Below are 13155 nucleotides of genomic sequence, written 5' to 3' on the forward strand. Positions count from 1 at the left end.
ATTTCAGCAAGAACTCAGTGGTCAGTATGTATTGTGTGCACAGATTCATTATCATATAGTATGTACACACACAAGTAATCATTGACCTAAGTTTACAGAAAAGTTGGGGCCCAGATTGGAATAATAATGTCTGAACAGTAAGCTTTAAGTATCATATGATTAAATCATGGGAGAAGGAAAAGAGAATTAGAGCAAACCTACTGGTTACTACTTAGATGAGAGCTGTGAATAAATAATAAAATAAATAAAGAGCCAGTAGGGCCAGGGGAGATGGCTCAGTTGCTCAAATGTTTACTGCACAAGCATGAGGACCTGAATTCAGATCCCTCGGGTTCACATGAAAGTCAGACATAGGTGGTGCATGTCTGTAACCCCACACATGGGGAGTGAAGGCAGGTAGATTCCATGGCCAGCCAGTCTAGAAAAACAGTGAGCTCAAAGTCCAGTGAGAAAGAAAAAATGACAGAGAGCAAAAATGCCATTTACACAGAATAAGAGCATCATAAAAATTTGTAGGTATAATATTAACCATTAGAACGAAAACATAAACCATCCTAAATAACAACAAAAGAGCAAAGACTGTAAACCTGATAAAGAACCATAGCAAATTCTACAGAATACAATGAATTTACAAGTATGACATTTATTCAGCCCAGACATTTTAGTCACATCGATAAACATTTGTGAATGGCTTAATTCACTTATTAAACTAAATGTTTATTTAGTTCAACTCACCAGACAATATCCATGTACATACTTTATACAAAAGACCAATAAAATGTATTAAGAAAAAGGCTCATCTAAGATGTAACAGGCAAACAAGCAGTTAGGAGAGCAGGGATAGCATCTTGATATCATGGCAAAGCAGAAAACAACCCCAAATACATTGAACATGAGCAAGAACAGCAACTGGAATATTAAAAGTCACAACTTACAACAACTAGAAAAATTTACGTACCAAATAATATAGCTCTGCCTTTAAGAAGCCAAAACTACAAGTTATGTAAGAAAACAGACAGAAACACATGGCTAACAGTTTGTCAAGCCATCTCCAGTTTCAGTTGTAGAGATCAAATGCACAAAAACTAATGAGAAGACCTAAGCCACAGTAGCTCTGAAGAATAGACCTTAAAACTCTAATATTTAGACACTTACATCCTTATACATATGTCACAAAAGTTCATCTTTTATTAGTTCATTAAGAAGCCATCAAAGGCTGGGGAAATGGTTCAATCAGTGTGGTGGTTTGAACAAGAATGGCCCCTATAGGCTCCTATGTTTGAATATTTGGTCCCCAGTTGATGGAACTGTTTGAGAAGGATGAGGAGGTGTGGCCTTGTTGGAGGCGGCGTGTCACTGAGTGGCAGATTTTGAGGTTTCAAAAGCCTGGAGCCATTCCCAGTTAGCTTTCTTGACCTCAGTGCCTGTGGATCAGGATGTAAGCTCTCAGCTACTGCTCCAACACCATGCCGACTGCCTGCTGCTCTGCTCTCCACTGTAATGATCATGGTGGAACTGTGAGTCCTAATAAATGTTTTCTTTTATAAGTAGCCTTGGTCACGGTATCTAAGTAAATAATACTATCATAAAAAATGTTTCCCTTGTAAGAAGGAGGACCTGAGTTTGATCCCCAGAGCCCATATCAAGAAAACAAAAGTTGGGTGTGGTGGTGCATGCTCATAATTACAATGTTGGGGGTACAAACAATCAGATGCATGATTCTTTCTGTCTAGCTAGGCTACTCTACATGTCGATCTCCAGGCCAGTGAGAGATCCTGCTTGAAAAAATGACTGACACCTAAGGATGTGTCAAATTTGCTAAGGCTGTCTTTCGGCTTCCATATGCATGCTGTTGTATGCTCACACTGATATTTGTACACACAAATGTGCACACACATCATATGCACAAAAAGAAAGATAAAAATAAATAAGAATGGAATATTCAGCATAAACAAATCTGTTTATTCAAAGACTTAATACCTATTGTACTATTTTACACATCTCAAGGAGACATCTAATCAATATGAAGCAACTTACATGGTTACCATCACAACAGCTTCCTGAAAAAAGTCAATGGAGTTTTCCGAAATCAGAATTTCATGAAGTCACATGAATCAGTAAGGGGATGGTTATTATGAAGATGACATCTCTCATCTCACTGAGAGCTGTTCATACAGTCTGTTACAGTTAGTGAAACTATGCTGAGAGCATACATGTTTAGACAGTTATGTGACCCAAGGTTAAGCCACAGCCATGAATCACTAGCACATACAGCTGCTGTTCATCAAAACGAGTTCCTAACCCATGAATTATGGGCAATCAACACAGAATAGACATGTTTACCATTTCCTCACATTCAACTTATAGCTCAAAGAAGCAATAAATCAAAAAAAATTCTAGCAATAATATCCATGTGTGAAATATGATGCCAAGAGTAATATTGTTTGGATTCTTACCAAACTTAAAATATTGTCTTCTAAAAATTGCCTTAGTGTATTTATAAAAACACTTGTGGGAAAACCAGAGCATACACAGAAAGTTGCACAAGAAAAGCAATTCAGACACACTTCTGATCAATTCCTTCCCTTTACATGCTCTTTCTTTGTTTCCATCTGCCAGTACCTCTTCTAGTTTCCATCCCTACTCTTGGTTTATCCCTTCTCACCTTTTGTCCACTATATTTTTCCTTCACAACCAGGTTTGCTTTGCCTTTCCCTGTTATTACTCCTTATAGTCTTTCACATGACACACACAACTCAGTTACTAAGTCATGCTATCCTACATACCCAGCTTAGCTTTAGACATGAACATCAGGTGACTAGCTGCCCTGGCCACTTGGAGCCCCAGGAACCTGGATGTCTACAGAACTGCTGCTGAACTCAACATCATGTATTAGGTTGTCTGTGCCTGCCGAGTGGCTTCCCTAAGCCTGGGGGTGGATTAGGCTTCCATGTATAGTCAACAAATGTTTCCCCCTGTGAAGTTCAGGTTCCCTTGTTCGCTAGCTGTATTCCCCGCATCCAGGAGTGGAACCCTTTGATTACTGCCTTAACTTCCCCTCTCCATTACAAGTCATATCCGGTTGTCTCCTCATATTTCACAGCTCTCGAACCTGTCAGTTTCTCTGTTCCCCATTACTTCCTATTTCACAGGCTTAGAATAAGTTGCCCTCATTTCTGCCTTGCAGTGATCCTCTAAGATGTTTGGTCTCTATTCAGCTTAGAAACATTCAGTGGCTCTCAGGTGACTTTAAAACAAAATCCAAACTTGACATGGTACTGAAAGAACAGAATTATAATTGCTCATTTACACGTCAGTGTCATTGACTATAATAAAAGGACGGATAACAGAGCAGCAGAGGTGGGATCCAGAAAGGAAGGTGGTGAGTAGTTCCCTTCAGAAGGTACAATTTATCAGGAGAAAGAGCCTCAGGGTCACAATGGGTCTCAAGATGAGAGGAAGCGCATTAGCCAGAAACAATACAACACAGGGGGATTTAAACCTGATGGGGACTTAAGAAAAGGAAAGGCTTATCTTTAAAGCCTGGAGAGAAGCTCATCATCGACTACTAGGGCTGGCCAGGGAGCCCCTGGGAGTTCCTGTCTCTGCCCTCCCAGCACTGGGGATCCAGGGGCACAATGCCTCTCTCAGCTTTGTGTTACATGGTTCCGAGGATCAGAACTCAGATGCTCCTGCTTGCACATCAGGAATATAGCCATGGATCCATCTTCCCAGCCCAAGACCATGTTCCAGCATGTTCCAACTTGAATATAATCGTATGTTAGATCTCCTTGCATTCTGCTCTCACGCTTGTTCTTTCTTCCATTGTGTAGATTGCACATTCCTGACTAGTCTCAGTCACATTTATTGCATTTTCTTTGTAGCCAAGAGTTTAGGTTCAATAATTTTCTCTATTTTGTGTGTGTGTCACAAGTATGCTTACCTACAGGTGTTCACGTGTGTTTGGAGGCCATAGGTCAACCTCAAATGTTGTTCTTCAGGACTCCATCTACTTTATTTATTGAGATGGGGCCTCTTAGTTGCTGGGTACTTGCTGGATGGACAGGATCTGCCTGTCTTTCCCCATGGCTGAGATTTCAAGTATGTTCCACCACACCTGGCTTTTTATGTAGATTCTGGGCCTGAAGCTCAGCTCCTCAGGCTTTCTGGGCAAGTGCTTTATCACCTGAGCTGTTTCCCATGCCACTTCCGGTTATTTTTGTTCTTTTTTATGTGTATACATGGGGCATGTTCACATGTGCTCATGCATGTGGAGGTGAGAAGCCAGTTTTAGGTGTTGTTCCTCCAATACTGACAACCTTTTATTGAGACAGGCTTTTGTATTGGCCTGGATCTCACCAAGTAGTCTAGGCTAGCCTGCCAGAGAGCAGGGTTCACCTGTCTCCACATCCCCAGCTCTGGGACTACAAGCCCGTGCCACTGTACTAAGCTTCTTTAAATTGTATGTTCTGGAATAAACTTGCATCCTCATAGTACACACACCCATGTACCACAGCGGTGTGCACATGAAGAGGCCAGAGGTGGATGCTGGGTATCTTCCTCTACCATTCTCCACCTTATTTTTTGAGACGAAGTCCTTTCCTGAAATGAGCTCACCGATTGGCTAGGCTGACTGGCCAATGAGACTCCAGCACCCTCTTGTCTCTACCTCTCAGTGCTGAGATTACAGGCACACACCACCAATCCTAGCCTTTTAGCATGTGCTGGGGATGCAAACACGGATGTTCACACTTCTACAGCAACACTTCACCCACGAAGCCATCTATCTCCCCAGGCCCGTCCTCTTTTTATTCTGTAACCTCCTGCTTCTTAAAATGGTTTATGGTGCCTTATTAAATTCTTCTTACAAAACTTCTTGAATTCTGTGGCTGTAGAAAACTTATTTATCTGAATTTATCTACTAGCCATTGTGATAGTCCCTTCACATAACTCCACAAACTATCCCTTCCTGCTTGTCTAGGGAACACATCTCTACCCAGTTCTGAAGATTCAAACAGTCAATCTGATCTCCGAGTCTCTAAAGTTTAGCAGTGGTTCTCAACTTTCCTACTGCTGTGAGCCTTTAATATAGCTTCTCATGTTGCAGTGACCCCCAGGCATAAAGTTATTACTTCATAACTGCAATTTTGCTACTGTTATGAATCATAATGTAAATATCTGATATGCAGGATACCTGATGTGACCCTGTGAAAGGGTCATTTGACCCCTAAAGAGGTTGAGACCCACAGGCTGAGAACCACTGGTTAGAGCTTCCTTCTGCTGCAATGTGACAATCACTGTCTCCACATCCTTTCCATGCAGCATTCCCAAAGGCTCCTTGGGCTAAACACTGCTGAGAACAGTATCAATGATTTGCCACATGACTCTCATGACTCCATTTCTCCTAATGCTTTATAATACCAAACTGGGTACCTGGCAGGGAGTTCTACACTTCTTCTGATGCTATTCACTTCCCTAATCTGCATTCTATAAAAACTAATGCTATCTGTGCCCTGGACAAGCACAGGCTTTATTTGGGGAGGAGTCTGAAGAGACATGGCAGCTGTAGAAATCTACCTCCAAGTCAATAATTCACAACCTTTGGTAGATATGGCTCAAGGTTTCAGATTTGTAGCTTCAGTGATTTCTTTGTTTGGGAAAATCTGTTTTGTTTTTAGGTTTTACTCTTTTGTAGTTTTTAATGTAGCCCATACCATAAGTCAACCCTTTCTTTAACATCCACAGAGAGTTTTGTACATTGACTCATTGTCACATTTATTGACATTTCAACATCTTCAGCTTTCGCTTTACTTGTTTTCCTTTAGAACTCAATCAATAAGGTCACTGAAGCTTTTTTTTTTACTTCCATTTTGATGTTTCCAAACTTAGAGTCTCCAAAAATCAGAATAAGAAGAGAATGAAGCTAATTTTCCTGACCTTTTCTTCAATGGATTTGACTGAAAAGTCAATACCTACATCTACTTAAAATATCAAGAGAATTTTGATGGTGCACAGTGGAAGTACTGAACCAGACATGGCTTGTTAGAATCATCAAGGAAAAGGTGCATTGGAACAAGCTCTAATCTGTGTAAATAAAATCCTGTATATTCACCAAGAAATAATTATCACCAAAGGACTTCTGAATCCATCTACTGACGATGTAAGGCAGGAAGTGACCATACCATGATTAACACTGACTACCAAGGAGCCATTAGGCTGAGACTAGAGAGAGAAGGAATAATATGTCTGAAATACAGGACATGCCCTGACTCAGCTCAGTGCTGCCATAATATGTGGTTTAAACCAATGGAAAACTGCAGCAACTCAATCCAGCCAAAACTACTGTGGTGGTTTGGATGAAAATAGCCTCTATAGGCTCATATATTTGAATGCTTGGTCCCTATTTGGTGGAACTGTTTGGGAAGGATTAGGAGGTGTGGTCTTGTTGGAGGAGGTGTGTCACTAGGTGTGGGCTTTGAGGTTTCAAAAATCCATGCCATTCCCAAATAACTCTCGGTCTCTGCCTCATGGTGACAGATAGGGGTATAAACTCTCAGATATTGCCTTAGTACCATGCCTGCCTGCCTGCTGCTGTGCTCCCTGTCATGATGGTCATGAACGCACCCTCTAAAACTATAAGCCTCAGATAAACTCTTTCCTCTATACATTGCCTTCGTCATGGTGTCTAACTATGGCAATAGAAAGTAATTAAAGCAACCACTAAGGCTCAAGACCCTTTAGGATTGGAAATTTGAGTTAGTGAACAGATAAAGAACCAGACCCCAATAATGTATTGGCTAAGGATAGCAGAGGAAGCCTATAGTACGAGGTATGATCATGTGACCAGTAACAATGATGACTACAACTGTCATGAAGATTTCTTCCTTATTTTGTTATGAATGTTTTATGGAGGGTTATATATTACCTCCCCCTTCCTTTGTCCCTTTCATTTTATAACATTAGATTTGCTAATTTTATATCATTGTATTTAAATACTGTTCACTTTACATAGTGATTAAGTTCAGGGATATCAAGGAGAAGAACAAAAAACCACCAAGGAACTCTGTAGAAATGATGAATACATTTTCAGTTGCTCATGGATGCCCAAGGACAAAAGCAAAACCTCCTTATTCTCTTTACCTATAGCTTAAATATGGCTTACAGACATGCATATTGGTGTCAAACTGACAAGAAATGAGCTTGTGATGCTAAAATTTGTGTCAAGTTGATTGGGTCTCATTGCCCATGTATTTGGCAAGCCTTATGTAACATATTTCTATAAAAGATATTTTGCATGAGATTAATACTTGAGGTGGCAGCCTGAAAACAGCAGATTACCCTTCAACACACCTGTGGCTATCACCTGACCTTGTCTGGACAGAAAGAATTCAGCCAACACAGTGCTAGCCTGAATCTCCAGTCTGCAAGCCAACCTCTATTGGATTTTGAACTCACCAAGCTTCCACAATTACAGGAACCAACCCCTTAAAATATACCTTTCTCTCATAGGCAGGTAGGTAGATGCATAAATAAATACATACATAAGGGATGGATATAGGTAGGTTAGTAGATAGAGATATGTATATATGAAGAAAGATACAGCTGTCCTCTGGTATCTACTGGAGCTTGGTTCCAGGATCTCCCACAGACATCCAATTATGCTCAAGTCTTTTTATACAGTGGTGTATACATCATATCACCTCTAGATTTCATATAATACTAGATAAAACACATACACCATGTAAATTGCTATTACACTATAGTTATAACAACAAAGAAAAAGTCCATATATGTTCAATACCAAATGTTTTCCCCAAATATTTTCCATTGACATTTAAATCTTATCTTTCTTTAATACACAATATTTATTTGAGTATTAAGGTCACCACTTAAAATCCTTGTTATTTCCTTTGTCACTTTGCAGGTGATGCAAAAACGTTTTCTGAATTGACTAGAAATGAGAAATATACTATGAGATGTTGCTCAGACTATTAGATGGAAAGATAATCATTCTACAAAAGGCAGAGAAAAGTTTTGTTGATTGCACGTTTTCCACACAGGAAATTATTGGCTTTTGGAAATTCTCCTGCCTCCAGTGCCCAGCTCAGCCCCACTTCTCTTTTAAGGTAATATTCTGGTTAGATAAGTCATGATGTATTCATGTGGTAACACAGTGTTCATCATATGTACCCATAAATTTTAAGTGATGAAACGGATCTTTTGGTGACCATTCAAACATTCCCCATACACTTGAAGTTAAAAATCTCCCTGTCTCCAGGGCCACTTACACCATACTTTCTGGTTCTACTGCACATGCACCCACAGCTTTTGTGACATTCACGAGAAGTGCTTGGTTTATTCCAACCAGGAGGTTCACAAGAGGTTGGATGCCACCACACCTCCGGACGATGACCCGGTTTTCATGTTCTTGACAGCATTCTCCTAAGGCCCCAACCACATTCACGAGGACTTCTTCAGGCTGATCAGTTAAAAGTCCCACCAGTGTCTCAATGGCTTTGTATTCTCGAAACCTTAAGGTCAGAGAAAGAAGGCTGTTTATAGTCCAAAGTTGGCAGAAAAGATACTCAGAAAAATAACCGTCATACTAAATAATTGTTGTTTTTATTAATTTAGCCATATATTCTCATTATTGTATTTTCACTGCTCATTCAACCCACACGACAAACAGTAGACCCCATTTCACCTTCATTATCCGATGGCTGGCCACTGCTACCTACCCATGTTCTGGATCATGACACTGGATAGCCTCTGAAACAGCTATGGTCACATCTAAATCTTAGCATCTGTGAATCCATTCTAAGTTTTTTTCCACTCATAAAGATTGATTTACATGAACAAACCATATTAAACATGTACTAGAAATGAACTACATTATATATTTTCCTTTTTGACATATACATAGTGTCATTGTATTTCAAAATGAGCAAAGAGCCTACTGCAACTTGGATTGTAAATGTGATCTGCTCTGACCTCCAGAAACCAGTGATTGCAATCCACTACACAGACCCAAGGACAGAAATGTGATCATCTCATCAGATGCAGAAAAGGCCCACATCCCTTCATGATAAAAGTCCTGGAAGATCTAGGACTACAAAGGATGTATCTAAACATGATACAAACAATAATGGTAGCCAACAGCATGTAAAACAGAGAAAAGCTCAAAACACTTCCACTAAGATCAGGAACAAGACAAGATGTCCACAGGGTTTTAAAGAGGAAGTCAATGAGAACACATTAAATTACTGTGGAGTACTCAGCTCTAAATCATTTCCCCTTAAGTCTCATGCATCATCACAGAAGAGGGGCCAGAAACACTGTAAGAACCAGGATGAGATGTTCATTGTTTAACAGTATTTGCCGGACATAACAAGACAGTTGTATATGTGAACTCACATGGCCTGGGACTTCATGCACAAGAATCGGATACAATCAAGCAGTCAAAATACCCTCATGGACAGGGGATGGGCTCATGAAGTCCCAACCCAATGTGAGGAGCTATTGGTAATTGATGGCTACTGGGGGAGAAGAGTCAGTCCTCTTCAGGGATGTGGCTCTGAGAAGCTACTCATACTTTGTAGATGGTCTTATACCCAGGCATCACTAAATGGATTCAGTGGGTATTAAAAAAATAAAAAGAACACATGAAGTGGGGGGAGAAGAGGAGCAGAAAGGAGGAATCAGGGGTGAGTTATTTGATCTAAACATTATATGCATGTATAACTATCAAATAAAACATTTTAATTGGACTTCTTGGGTCACTTCAGTATAAATTACAGGTAAGTTTTAGCATCTATCTTCATATAATTTTACTGTGATCTTTTGCAGTACGTACTTAAATCGAATGAAGCATGTATAAAAGCATACATTTGATTTCCTTATTTCTATATAGAACATTCTTTATTCTTTCTAATAAATTTCATCAGCATTTATGTATCAAGATATGGATGAATTTTTATTGCTGCCATTAATAGAGTTTGCATTAATGGGGGTTATTTTTAGTCTGTTAATTTAATGATATACTATCAAGCAAGCTGATTTTCTGTTATGACATGCAAATTTCTTAAAGAAAATACCAAATAGAGAAAAAAAAGAGTTTCCTCAGAATATTCACAGGGAGTGTGAATTCTAAATAGACACAGAGAAAAGTTTAAAAATGAAAATAAATAAAAATGTACAAGTATTCTGTAATTTGTTTTAAAAAATATAGAAATATAAGGGCCAAGAATGTGGCTCAATGGTGGAGTGCCTGGTTACCAAGGACAAGGCCTTGGGTTTGATCCCCAACACCCCAAACTCTTATAAATAATTAAAATAAAAATGAAACCCTAATTGAAAGTAACTACTCTAAAAGTAGCTAGGTGCCATTCAGCTGACCCATTTTTCTTTTAAAAATGGAAGATATGGAAGGAAGATGGTTTTGCAATTAGCAATGCTCACTGTACAGTCCAGAGTTTGGATACAAGTACACACTAACAAGTTGAGTGAGTGCTGCCCACCAGTAGTCATAGCTCCAAGTAGGGATTACTGGCTTCCAGTCCAGCTGAAAAAAAAAAAAAAACCCAACCCCAGACTCAGGGAGAGGCCCTGTCTCAAAGGAACGGGTAAGGGTGATAAACAAAGATACCCAAAACCTTCTTCTGGTCTCAGACATATGTATACACTTGCACATACATATGTACATACATTCACAAAGACATACGTACACAGAAATAGCATGTCAGCCCCTGATACACATAAAATTGCTAGGTAGTAGGATGAGGATGGGCCTTTTATTCATTATAATCTTTGAATTCTACCCCTTAATCCAGGATGCATATTATTGATTACAGAGCCAACTTAAAGCATCACTTGATTACATTTATTACAGAATATTAGATGCCTTACTTACTTAATCACATTCTCTTTGCTGATGGAGCATTTCCAGATTGCCCCAGTGACAGCAGCTAATCGTTCTTTATTGCCTGTATTATTGAGTAGACTGGCCAAAGGTTTAAGTCCTCCATGCAGCCTAACCAGGTCTCGGGTTTCCTCATCTTCAGCACACTGCACAAAAAGTCAAACCAGAGGTTGTTAGAGATCAAGGCATCTCAAGCACCCAGTGATGGCCAGTGAGGTTCATCTATGTGAATTCTCCAATACAAGTTACTTCTGTTACATAACAATGTGCATCAGAGTTGCAGGAAACTCCCTGGGATTTCCAGGATCTTGTATGTCAGAGTAAAGAATTAGGAAGCCTGGGACATAGATAGTGGGAGAGAGCTGAGGAAGGTCGGGAGCTCAAATGGCAACTGGACCAGAGAATCCTGGAATCCTGATTGCCTGGGATCAGCCTTCTCCTGTGATTTCAACTGTGTTTCAGTGGTGATTCTCTCCTCTCTCTCTCTCCCTCTCTCTCTCTCTCTCTCTCTCTCTCTCTCTCTCTCTCTCTCTCTCTCTCTCTCTCTCTCTCACACACACACACACACACACATGCACACACACACATATGCACACACACATACACGCATGTACATGTGCATTATGAGTTCAACTATACTCCTTCAAAATTCATAATTTGAAGATCTAACTCCCAGTGCCTCAGAATATGTCTGTGTGTGGGGACAAGTTTTAAAAAGGAAATCCAGGGGAGATGGAATCATTGTGATGAACATCTAAAAGATGGCTTCTTTTCTCTAAGAGCTGTTACAGCACAGACAGACAGACATGGCATGAAGACACTAGGACAAAACAGTCAACTACAAGCCACAGACTGAGGTCTCTGAAGAAACTACCTTGGGGACACCTTGACCACACACTTCCAGACTCCAGAAAACAAGTCTTTTGATGCCATGCAGCTTGTGGTTAGCTACAGAAGCCTTAGAAAGTGAAGATAATCCCTAGCAGAAAGGACTCCTGTCTCTGCCTCCATTTGCAGTCCACCCTACCATGCTCACCTTAAGTGCATTCTTCTAGGAGTCCACTCTGATCAGGGAGAAGCTGGTATGGCCATAACCAGCCAGACATTCATTTTTTAAGGCCACCCCCACCCCCGATGATTCTAATTTGTGCTCTGGTATATTAGGAGACAACCCATACAAAATTAGTGGAGATCAAAATAAATAAACTCGAAACCAAAAAATGTATATACATGATACCCACATACACACTGAGAGCATACATGCACATTTATTGTCTGACCTTGGTAGAAGAAAATTTTCCCAATGTAAATGTCTTTGAATAGAAACTGTATAAAGCAATATAGGGTCATATACTAATGAGCTATTTTACCCTAAGTAAATTATTTTAGGAGATAGTGAGAAAGATATGTATATCTTATGGAATGTAAATAATTAGATTAATTGACACATTGACGCATGTTTGAGTACATATCATCATGGCACAGTGGTTCTCACCCCCATAAGCTCATGAAGACCCCTGGGGTACTTGCTACATTGCAGATTCCCAAGTGTTGACTTTAAGATTTGGCTCTGAAATCCACACTCTGCCCTCCCCTATATGTGGCACTAGTTTGAGAGGAAGCGGGGGACCCTTTAGGAGGTAGAGATCAGCCGGAAGAAGTAGGTCACTGCCAGCATTTGGGAAGTGTAACACACTTCCTGTCTCTTCTCTCTTCACTCTCTTTTTTCTCTCTCTCTCTCCGCTTGTTGGTCTACGTTGAAGAGAATGGCTTCTATCACTTCCCCTGCCACTGTGAACTGGCTGCCCTACACTAACTATTTTACCATGGTGTCTGAGACCACGAGCCCAGAACAGTTCTTCCTCTCTTGTTTCTGTCAGGTATTTGAGACACAGTGCATAAATACCACAGCTCCCCAGAGGAAGAGACCATGTGTTTAGAACCATTGCCTCTAACTAGAAGAGTGAGAAAGGCCTCTGTAGAGGCAGCCCCACCTGGTAGATGGCCATGGCACAATGCTCCTGCAGCTGCTCATTCTCACTATTCAGGTTCTTCACGAGGTTTTCGATGATCCTCTCTGCCTTGATGGCAGCTCGGTAGTTTTCCTAGAAATATAAAAATATAAATATTTATGTGTGTAAAATGTGACTATAATTATTTACATTTATGAGTGACCACGCTGAACAAATTCATCAGACACCAAAGTCCAAGCTTTCCATATCAGTTCAATGATAGAA

General features: G+C 40.1%; 1 protein-coding gene across 3 annotated transcripts in view; it reads right to left on the reverse strand.

The window, feature by feature from the left end:
- The window catches only part of Odad2 (outer dynein arm docking complex subunit 2), a 151988-nt gene that overhangs the window by 81246 nt on the left and 57587 nt on the right, over positions 1–13155 (reverse strand). For all 3 annotated transcript variants that reach the window (XM_059263752.1, XM_059263753.1, XM_059263754.1), the window contains 3 exons: positions 12913–13023; positions 10910–11064; positions 8289–8531 (listed from right to left, as the gene is read on the reverse strand). In XM_059263752.1, the coding sequence (XP_059119735.1) occupies positions 8289–8531; positions 10910–11064; positions 12913–13023 (509 nt within the window). The remainder of the gene's footprint in view (positions 1–8288; positions 8532–10909; positions 11065–12912; positions 13024–13155) is intronic.

Source organism: Peromyscus eremicus, chromosome 5, assembly GCF_949786415.1.
Source record: "Peromyscus eremicus chromosome 5, PerEre_H2_v1, whole genome shotgun sequence".
Taxonomy (NCBI): domain Eukaryota; kingdom Metazoa; phylum Chordata; class Mammalia; order Rodentia; family Cricetidae; genus Peromyscus; species Peromyscus eremicus.